The sequence below is a fragment of the Magallana gigas genome, chromosome 4 (genome assembly GCF_963853765.1).
Source record: "Magallana gigas chromosome 4, xbMagGiga1.1, whole genome shotgun sequence".
NCBI classification, from domain to species: domain Eukaryota; kingdom Metazoa; phylum Mollusca; class Bivalvia; order Ostreida; family Ostreidae; genus Magallana; species Magallana gigas.
The window spans coordinates 34162850-34174257 of record NC_088856.1 but is presented as its reverse complement, the minus strand read 5'-3'; the positions used below and the strand labels follow the sequence as shown (position 1 = coordinate 34174257).

At 34.4% G+C, this 11408-nt stretch overlaps 1 protein-coding gene and 1 long non-coding RNA gene across 2 annotated transcripts; one reads left to right on the top strand and one right to left on the bottom strand.

Annotated features, from left to right (window-relative positions):
• The first annotated feature begins 2860 nt into the window (after positions 1–2860).
• On the top strand, positions 2861–11285 carry LOC105321152 (inter-alpha-trypsin inhibitor heavy chain H4). The gene is made up of 12 exons (XM_011419382.4): positions 2861–3022; positions 3229–3401; positions 3665–3775; positions 3957–4201; positions 4647–4810; positions 5065–5350; positions 6348–7069; positions 7165–7264; positions 7973–8209; positions 9793–9912; positions 10054–10302; positions 10465–11285. The coding sequence occupies exons 1-12, from the start codon at positions 2942–2944 to the stop codon at positions 10677–10679; spliced, it is 2703 nt and encodes a 900-aa protein (XP_011417684.3). The 5' UTR covers positions 2861–2941; the 3' UTR covers positions 10680–11285.
• Positions 5066–5517, bottom strand: LOC136274707 (uncharacterized). The gene is made up of 2 exons (XR_010713136.1): positions 5441–5517; positions 5066–5398 (listed from the first exon to the last, which is right to left on the bottom strand). It is a non-coding gene; the product is annotated as an uncharacterized lncRNA (long non-coding RNA).
• Positions 11286–11408: the final 123 nt, after the last annotated feature.

The window sequence follows — 11408 nt, the reverse complement described above, 5'->3', positions numbered from 1 at the left end:
TTTGGGAGCGCTAGACAAATATTTACTTTTTAGAATGATTGAGTTCCTTTGTATTAGTTTAACTAACTTAAATCACTGGGCTTTTTGTAATAACAATTCTTTCTATGTTTTTTCGTAATTCAGCGTAAAAATGACACACGAGATAAAGTGGAACTCATCTTCTAAATCTTTTTCATAACAAAGATTGCAAAATATTTTATTTCTTGGCACCTTGTTGTGTCGACCTTTTTCAATTTTTAAAGAGTGTGAAAAATATTTTATAATTTATTTTTTTGGAAATGTAATTAATTGGTTTCCTGAGATAAGATTGCAGTCAAAAAATATCTACAAGATGTTGATATAACATTCTCTTTGCAGAGGTTGAAAAAGATGACATCTAAATCTTTTTTATGACAAAGATGGCAAAATATCTGATTTCTTGGCACCTTGTTGTGTCGACCTCTTTCAATATTTAAAGAGTGTGATGAAGTTTGAAAAATATTTACAATTTAAAAAAAATATATAATTAATTGATTTCCTGAGATAAAATTGTCTAAAAGATGTTGATATAACATACTCTTCGCAGAGGTTGAAAAAGATGACCTCAAACTTTATTTATAGATATCTAATATTCTACACTCAAACATCCTGTTGGTTTTACATTGATTTCACCAGGGGCAATAAATGTCTGATTTCTGAAGCATCAACTCGTGTCAGTACTTTCAGTATTTGATTAAAAATAGCAATTAAATAGATCCACTTTCATTTTTTAAAAATGTCTTTAAAATGCGATTCAAAATTATAGAATTACACATATTTACAGTCCCGTACAAACCGGAGGTACATGTATATGTAAGCTCTCCCCTCCCCCAATTATACTCACAATTTCGAATTCATAACAATAGTATGTTGAATCACTTTTAAAAATATATACATGTCATGTAAGGTTAAGCAAGTTTATAATTATGGGCCTAAGAACACTAATCAGTTGAAAAAAATATCACTTTAACTGTTACATCTACCAAGTACCATTCCCTCTATTTCTTACAGAAGCTTATAGTTAATTCATAGCTTTATAGAAACAACAATACCGAAATCTACACGCGCCGTTTATATATTTATTGATCGAAATCTACAGCGGATGGAACTGACAAGAAACTGACAGGACTGAAATTGACACGGCCTGTAAAGCGATTGGTCGAAACTCGAAACCTACAGCGACCTAAGACTGCACGGAATAATCATGATGATGTCAGACTCAAAGTCTGAAAGGAGACGATTTTGCTGTTTCTTTCAGCAAACTTTTTTTCGTGAATGTTATCTCTAAATTAGGCTTAGTGGAACAGGTTAAGAAATTTTGTAGTTGTACTTGAATAGCAAAAGATCTAGCGAGAACACATGATTTTTTCATATAAATAATTTTTTAATCACTTTTACTTTATGCATTGAAACATTTTATAGATTCGTCTAAATTGTCTAAATGTTATTTGCAATTTCTCAAAATCACTCCATCGCTAAAGTAAAGAGGAAAATGCTAACGTTCCTATATATTTCATTAGAAAAGCGTCAAAACAGAAATCTAAACAATACTAAGTTTGCTCAGGCGTTATTGCATAAAAATAGCGCGGGCAAAGTTAGTAAAAATAACACATGATGAACTGTAAATCCTCGGAAACGATTGAACAAATTTCCAGGTTATGTTTTCTCGTGAGATTTTCTTTTGGGGTGTAAACCCGTGACCAACCCTAAGCCATTGGAACAATAAAGAAATAAATATTTTATTTGCTAATAATAATGCTAATTCAATAGTTAAGATGTGTTGCTTTGATACTTTGATGAAGATTTATCACAGCAAATCTTATTGAAATAAATTTTAAAAGGTGTGTTTTTCAGTAAAAACCAAGACCTAAGAATGACGGGTTTTGGGTATCCATGGTAAAAGAGTTGCTTAGCAACCAAATATTGGTGTTTTTATGATAGGTATATGATAATATGCATTATATTAAAATTTGAAGAAAAAAAATCGGTGACTATGCGTGGCGATACTCGTATACAAGTGTTTAATTGTTTACAGAGAAGGCTCTTGAATTTTCATAAGCTGAGCAATTCATATTGCATAATTATGATTGTATTGTACTCTTGAATCACCAAGTTATTCAAAGTACCGGTATGTTCGAGTTAGAATTTATTAAGTTCAAAATAATTTGTATTGTTCAAGGTTATACATCATTTTTTTAATTCTTTACAAGCACTTAGAATTACAAATATTCTAACTACTAGTATTATGATTATAAAATGGATACTTCAGATGATGTCACAGTTTATAATTAAGATATTTTTACATGTGCTTTAGTCAAATATTACTTCTAATCTTTTGATCTCAATTAATTAATGTTCAATTAAGAAAAAAGAACATTAACAAAAATAAAGAACCATTATGTATAATTTGCTATAGAGAATTTTGGTTTTTATGTCATAAGTCCTTTAAAGAACAAAATATGTCACCATAAAATTAACCATCCTACTCCTGGCAACAACAGGAGCAAAGTATATGTCACCATAAAATTAACACTACTCCTGGTAATAACGATAAAACAAAGCGGGGTATGATGTTGAATTTCTTGTTCGTAAATGCTGATAGACAGTTTCTACTGAAGGCTTTTGTTATAAAAATGTTCTTCCTATCTTTGTTAAACGCTTCGCTGAAGTGTCCGTGAATGGTTTGTACTGCAGAGAGAAATATTAAAAGAGGAGGAGGGAGAGAGAGATCTTAAAATTTCGGGATTTCCCCTACTTTTTCATCTCTGGATGAGATTAAGATTTCTGACGTCTGACCAATTCAAGGTTTTTCCCCCTCGCAGCACCAACAACTTTGTTTATCAACATTTGCGCACGGTCGTCTGCCACCGGTGTATATATAAACAAGCAAAGCGATGAAGAAAACATATGAGCACAATATTTGATGATGGATGTGCTGTGTAGACTTACTCTCTTTATAGCGCTCTCTGTTTCTTTGAGCCTGTGTAAAGAATCAGCGGATAATGTAAGTTTTACTTCATGTTATAACTCAATAATGAAATATGTTTTGAAATCATTTGATGTACATACGCAAAAGTTAACATTATTTTTTGTGTTAATCGTTTATTGGATTATTTTATTATAAATTACTTGATTAATTAATTTATTTTTTTATTTTTGTTATTGTTGTTGATCGTTTCATGAAATCATTAACTGGTTGTTCGTTTCCAGGGCGTTACAAAGACTCCGACGATTTATTTTTTGCATGTGAATTCCGAGATAAAGTATCGCTTCTCAAAGACAGTGATAACAAGTAAAGTAGTGAACCCCTCCAGCAAGGCGTCCTCCGAGGCTCTGTTTGACGTCACGCTGCCAGACGAAGCCTTTCTCTCAGCCTTCAAACTGTAAGAGATCTGAAATTTAATGCATCGACCGATTTTATATAAATCTGTATTATTGTTACAACATGCGCGGATCCAGATTTTTTCCCGGGGGTAGTGGAGGGGAAGGGGATATGTATGTTTGCTAACTAGAGGGCCCAAGGCCTATTTGCATAGTAATTTTACTATGTAAATCTATCATCCAAATTTTCAGAGGATCTAGCCCCCCTCTCCCATACCCCCCCCCCCTTTAAGATCCACCCATGGTAACAGTCGTTCAATTTCAGAATAATAAATGGAACCGAATACAATGGCGAAGTCAAGGAAAAAGAGCAAGCAAAGAAGGAATATGACGTGGCAAAATCGCGCGGCCAAAGCGCAGGGCACATTGTGTCAAAGTATGTTTTTTTCATTTATTAACGAAAAGGACTTGATAAATAAATAAACTTGTTTTCATGTCGAAGTTGTTGTACATCAAAAATAGAGACAAACGTGAACGAGTTTCATAACAGATCACACAATATAATGTATTTGTCTCCTAGTAACACGGAATGTGATTTAATTTGTCTTTTCTTCTAGGCCAAGGGACTCCAATAAATTTCAAATCCAGGTGAATGTTGCAGCCACCGAAAAAGTGACATTTGAGTTGACTTACCAGGAACTGTTACGGCGACGGATCGGAAACTACGAGCAGATAATCTTCATCAATCCTCGACAAATAGTGAACGATTTCAGGGTAGATGTCTCCATCGAGGAATATAGAAATATCACAACCGTCAATGTACCGCCATTACGTAACGATATTCTGACAGAAAACAGGGAAGGTAAGTGCTGTACATAAAGGTACATGTATAAAATGATATGAAATAATAATAATAATTTCCATTTCTAGAAGCCACTTGTGTGTTGGCTTATTATTTTTTTAATGCATCACAATAATGAATATTAACATTAAACGTGAAGCAACATGCAACTTATACGGACAGTTGTGGCATATGATAAATAGAAAATTCAGGACTTTAATCAAACATTCATGATATGCTTTAGGAAATTATTTTTTGGGAAAATCAATATCTGATCACTACTATAAGTTTTGTAGTATATGTTGACATTTAAGACTGCTTCAGTTGTTAACAACTTAACACAAAGCTATTACTATAACCTTGTAAAGCGTTAAGAGCTCATAATTAATGTTTTGCCTACAATTTCTAATACCTTTGTACTTTTTTATATGACTCTTGACCAAGTTATGATTGTTTCGGTATGCAGGAGAAAACAGAGACGCCGATATTGTTCGCCTCTCAGAGACCGAAGTGAGGGTTTCCTACTCTCTCACAGCCTCTCAACAGCGGGCTCTGACTGAACAAGGCGTTTCCGGCCAGTTCGTCGTACAATACGACATCGAGAGAGAGAAAGATTCGGGAGAAGTTTTGGTATTAACCGATTTATATTCCAGAAATGTTCAAGGTTAAACCACTTTCGTTCGAGAAATAAAATTAGTTTTTGGCAATGGTGTGTGTGTGTATACATTCAGGCAAAGATCCATGTGTTAAGAAAAAACCCGGTTGTAAACTATCTCCTAAAAAAAAGTCACATTTATTTAAATATTATTTTATTGATAAAATTTGATTTCTATTTTAAATCGAAATTCTGTCCGATGCATCACGATACATACTGGATTCTTTAGGTGATGGATGGTTATTTTGTCCATTTTCTGGCACCAGAAGGTTTGGATCCGATGCCAATGGACATAGTCTTTGTTTTAGACCGAAGTGGATCTATGAGTGGAAACAAGATGAAACAGCTCCACGAATCCATGCTAAAGATATTGGATGAAATCAGCGAACAAGATCGGTTCATGTTAATTTCTTTTGATAACCAACTGAATTTCTGGCGTAACGAACTTGTTCAAGCAACAAGTAGCGCCATTGCAGACGCCAGGCGATTCATTACCAGTATTTCTGCCCGCGGAAGTAAGTGCATATCAAAATCAATCTTTAAAATACTATATTTTAGCTCACCTTTATCAAAATCAATCTTAAAAATACTATATTTTAGCTCACCTGAGCTGAAAGCTCAAGTGAGCTTTTCTGATTTTTGTCATTTTGTCTGTCGTTCGTCTGTCCGCCCGTCTGTCCGTTAACATTTCACATTTTCAACATCTTCTCAAGAAATATTGGGCCAATTTAAACCAAACTTGGCACAAATCACCCTTAGGCAAAGGGAATTCAAAGTTGTGAAAAAAGGACCACGCCCTTTTTCAAGGGGAGATACGGTAATAAGAAATTATTGAATTTCTTTTAGAAATTAAAATCTTCTTAAGAACCATTAGGCCAGGAAAGCTGAAACTTGTGTGGAAGCATTCTCAGGTAGTGTAGATTCAAAGTTATAAAATTCATGACCCCCGGGGGTAGGGTGTGGCCATAGTGGAGGGGGGGGGTCGAAGTGTTACATAGGAATATATAGAGTTAATCTTTTAAAAACTTCTTCTTATAAACTTATCAGCTAGGAAAGCTAAACCTTGTGTGGAAGCATCCTCAGGTAGTGTAGATTCAAAATTGTGAATATAATGACACCCCCGGGGGTAGGGTTGGGCCTCAATGGGGGGGGGGTCAACGTTTTACATAGGAATATGTAGAGTAAATCTTTAAAAATCTTCTCTTCAGAAACTAATCAGCCAGATTATTCTTTAAAATAGTTAAGACTTTGGCCCCAGGACAATTCTTAAGCCTCACAAGAGGTTCAGAGTTTGCTAAAGGTTTATATCCCATATATAAACAATTGTTAAGGATCTTTTTGAGAACTGCAATACTCAAAATGTAATATGACTATAAAAGCATCCTGTTAAAAAATAGACATCATAAGTTAAATACTAGAAGAAGTGATTGTATACAAGAAATTTATCTTCGATTTTTTATTTTGTAAATAATGAAATAACGTTCTTTAAATCATATATCTTTTATTTTGAAGGTACTGATATCAACTCAGCAATGACGGAGGGATTGAAAGTATTGGCCAGTGAGAGAAACAATTCACGGGCACCTATTTTAGTTTTCCTCACGGACGGACAACCCACTTCAGGGGTCACAAACACTGTCAAAATTCTAGAGAACATTAAACTATTCAATGAAGTTCAGATTCCTATTTTCAGTCTGGCCTTTGGAAAAGGGGCCGATTACGACTTCACTAAAAAAGTCGCAGCTCAAAACAATGGACTTGGCAAAAGGATCTACGAGGATTCCGACGCGGCGCTACAAATAGCTGGGTTCTACCAGGAAATCTCCACGGTCCTCATGAGGAATATATCTTTTATATACGTCGACGGTTCTCTTAATAAGACGACCCTTACTCGGAATAATTTCAATACGTACTTCAAAGGATCAGAGCTTATTGTTGCTGGACAAATACAAGACATGGAAAGATTACAAGATGGAGTACAAGTGTTTGCAAAAGGATATGAAAACGTTGATATTGGACTTAAGAGACCATGGATTTGCGTTTTACCGCCTCCCATTACACTTCCACCAGTTCCAGCAATTCATTCAGAGCCATCCAAATCAGTCAAGCCAACGATGATGGAAAACGTGTGGGCATACCTTACAATCAAACAACTATTGCGTAAAAAGGATGGCATTGATGACAAGGAAGAAATAGAAAACATTAACAAGAAAATATTGGCGATGTCTCTAAAGGTTAGAAAATCAACTGGATCAATTTCAAGACATCTTAAAATATTTTAATATGTACGCTGATGATAAAACATCACATATTTTTTGTTATATTGCAGTACCAATTTGTTACCCCGTTGACGTCAATGGTTGTGACCCTCCCCGACAATTCAAAAGCTGGTCTAAGCAGTGATACGGTAGAAAAGCCAATAGCAGCAGGTAATTGATTGTGGTTTCAATTTGATGGATTCATGTTGTTAGGAATTTTGATGATGTAGGATAAAGCTACACTACAGAGAAGCAGCTGTTGCAAGACAGCGTTGTAATGTTAAAAAAATACCGGTAATCAAAAGAATGAAAATAAGAAGAAAAGTATAAAGTACAAATGAATGTTTGTTAATGTACAGATAATGCAGTTCTATTTTATACATGTGCTTTAATCATACTATCAACAAAGTAGAAATTCAATTCTAGACTTTGTGATTTATACATAATTTTTCAAAGTGCATTAAGATTTTCAATACTAAAAATTGTTGATGTACCTTCATAACGCGCTTAAAATAATTTTTTTCAAAGTGGGTTAACTTGGTTTAAAATTTTTCAAAGCGCACAATTCTTTCAAAGTGTGTTGCCACACACCTTCAAATGTAAGATTCCTGTAAAGACGTTTAAATATCGTAGGTGCGGGGGATTGGACAGACATTGTACGCTCTCCTCCCTTATGCTTTTGTTCCTGTCATTTGTTTTTAGTATAAAATGAGGGAGACATTTCAATGCAGAAATTGTCTCCTATATTTGTATTTCTCCGCTGAAAGGTATAATCATTATGGATACAGTTTCTGTTAATCACGGAAAAGTGAAAGGAAAGTCAACCAAGGACATAGTGAAGTTTGCATATTGAAAACATTTCATTTTATATATTTACAGATTCCAGGGGAATGTTCTTGTCGAATATACAGAGGATGAATTTAAATTCGAATATCCACGCTTACCAAAGAATGCATGCATTTGATATGTCCGGATTACTTCCGAATTACGGTCATGCCAGTATTCCATTCATGTCTTTATTGCCCGATCTGAGAAAGAAATCTAGAACAAGAACCAAATCTCGAAGAAAGAGCTCTAGAGGCAAATCTAGAAAACCCAAATCTCCAAAATTTCAAGGTAATGTGACCGCGTAGATCCGATCATTGTTAGGGAATTCTTCTGGAACTTGCAGTTGCACTGCAGTAGGTGTAGACCTGTATGTTTAAGTGTGCCGTATTCCCAAAGGTCCACCAAAATACAATTCCAGAGAAATAAAAGCCAATTTATGCAGGATTCCGAATTTATTATACAAATCTCAACGCTGGCAACATTAACACGATTCAACTGACGGACATGTTACAAACGAGACGGATATATTGCCGGTATTGGCCTCCGACCTCAGGCTCCTGTATGAGTCAGACAACTGGCCGCGAGGCTGGCCGCCGTATTCCAGACTTCAGATTGACAATTGTACATTATTTAAATAGTGCCTGTTTCGGAGGGTAACAGTTGAAATTGACACCCCGAGAAAACCATTGTCAACCGACGCGAAGCGGAGTTTGACAATTGTTTTCGAGGGGTGTCAATTTCAACTGTTATCCTCCCAAACAGGCACTATTTATTTTGTTATACTGAATGTCTTAATTTTAAAGAAAACATCACTGCTTTTAGATAGGAATAACGTGAATTCTAAGGCGAACCGTACGCGCAGGATTTTCGCGCATGTAACAATTCGTAATGTTACCCGTTGCTAAGTGCGTTGCTAACGCTGAGGGTAATAGAACAGATTATGAACTGCGTCTAAACCAATCAGATTTCAGTATTTAACAAGAAAGTATAACAATATATAAATAGTGTCTGTCTGGGAGGGTAACAGTTGAAATTGACACCCCGAGAAAACCATTGTCAACCGACGCGAAGCGGAGTTCGACAATTGTTTTCGAGGGGGTGTCAATTTCAACTGCTATCCTCCCAAACAGGCACTATTTATTTTATTATACTAAATGTTTTAATTTTAGAGAAATTTTTACTGCTTTTGAAAAGAAATGACGTGAATTCTACGGCGAACCGTACGCGCATGTAACAATTCGTTGTGTTACCCGTTGCCAAGTGTGTTGCTAACGTTGAGGGTTATAGAACGGATTATCAACTGCGTCTAAACCAATCAGATTTCAGTATTTAACATGAAAGTATAATAAAACTTTATATACGAATCTTAACTATGAGTAAAAATTGACAGGTGATGACATTAAGTAAGCTGAGTGGGAGGTTCACAGATATAAAATAAGTAAATAAACCCAATGGGTCTTTGATGTCCTGGACATAAAAATAGGAAATTGCACAATGTTGTTTTAACAGATTATCATTTCTTGAGATATAACAGTCATGTCTCTTTAATATCACACTCATAGATTCCGAAAAGTGTCAATCACTAATTGAATAAATAACTTTGATAGAATTAAATTGTGAGGAAGTATTACAACACAGGTGTTGAATTTAAAAAGTAACGTCCAAAATAAAGATAATAATGAACAGTGAATTGTGCACTGTGATAGTAAGATCCATCAAATGAATATTTTGATAGCGCAAATAAATAGGTTATATATCTTTTCAACTGTCACGGATGTCCATGTAATGTCTACAAATTCTCCTGGTTTGTATCCTTGTTGTGCGCCCGGGAGGTCCATTATTTAAAATTGTTTTATTGATTTACATTTTAGGGACTCGGCAGCACCTCCCTGCATTTTTTGTTAATGTATCCTCAGTAAACATGTGTTTCGACTTACCATTGATAGAGTCGAAGAGGTATAGCATTATAAACATGGTGCAGCAAAAAAATGGTAAGTGAATAATTGGAATGTTGAGAATCTTCTTAGATTATTTAAATCTGATAAAAATCTATATAGATATTGAAACATGAAAAAAAAATAAAAGGAAAAGCAATTCCATTTTTTAATACGCGCGAAAAATATTATTAACAGGTTGCTCTATGTCCGCGGAACCATTAGGCCTACAGACCTGGACGCCAAAGATTACCTTTCCTAGCCTTAGAGTAAACAAATTTAGAGGGAGTAAACTGCAGGAAACAGTCGTCATCAGCTCAAATCAAACCGTTCCACAGGTCGACTGCCTCGCGGACGGAATCCGCCTCGGCATCTTATCCGATCAAGGTATCCGTGTGACGGCTGATATATCCGGTCGTCAGAGGAAACAGTACACTGGAATTCTGAGTAAGTTTATATATTAGGGCTTAGAAACTTTGTAATTGTGTTTTTTAAATAAGAATTTTGCATTTAATATGATCATGTTTATAATCATAATCACGCATTTGTTTCACGTTTAAAAAGTACATATTTGTTTCCAAGCCATAACACAAAATGTCTGATCTACAGGTCGCTTTGTCAACATGAAGTGCAAGGTTGTCAGAAGAACACCAAGAAATGGAAAACAAGTTGTAAAAATCAAGTGCCGACAGCGAAATAAGCCAACCTTAAAGCTGAAGGCCATTGAAAGAACGGCTTCATCTGGAGAATCCTGCTTATTTCTGAACAAAAAAATGACGAATCTTCTGAACTTAATCCCATCAAATTACGAAATCATTCCGTGACGTCACAAGAAAGTCATCTACATTGACCTTTAAGGGGGCAGTGAAGAATTCCGATTTCAAATGTACATATATTTCGTTTGAACAAATTAAACATTTTGTAAATAGCATCAATGTTAATATTTTACAGTCATATAATTAATGATATGATTTTTTTAATTTACTTTTTCTTCTCAATTTGTTGAATGATTAGCGAATAACATATGTTTTAAGAGAGATGGATCTTACAAAAAATTGTTCCTTTATAATTTCACGGTCATTGAGCAGTTCAAGCTATATTTTGGACTTTTAATACATTTCTATTTTAAAGATGTGACAAAAATGGGGAAACATGAAATCATTAAGAAAGTAATTGTTTCCTACATAACGGGGGATAACTAATACATCAACTTTGATGTATTAGTCTTTCAAATATAAGTCTTTCAAACAGATTAAAAAGAAAGGCAGCGAAATATATTTTTTCTTTTTATAAGATTACATGAATAAGAACATATGTAAGATTTTTTTAACTGGAAGGATTTCAAATCATTAATATTTATGAGATACAATGTCACATATTTTTTTCCATTTAAAAAAAAATTGTTCTCACAATAAACATTTACAATATTTTGTCATGTTTATTCTTTATGCTATAAATAGAATTTCAAAAACTGTGACACTCTTGCATATAACTAAATGTTTAAAATACGCTATAAATAAAACCAAAAGATTTCCTGAATAAAAAAAAGATTA

Coding starts and splice junctions, on each gene's coding strand:
- LOC105321152 (XM_011419382.4), top strand. CDS start 2,942: ATGATGGATGTGCTGTGTAGACTTACTCTCTTTATAGCGCTCTCTGTT. Junction 4,811..5,064: donor AAGATTCGGGAGAAGTTTTG/GTATTAACCGAT, acceptor TGGATTCTTTAG/GTGATGGATGGTTATTTTGT. Junction 10,303..10,464: donor ACAGTACACTGGAATTCTGA/GTAAGTTTATAT, acceptor TCTGATCTACAG/GTCGCTTTGTCAACATGAAG.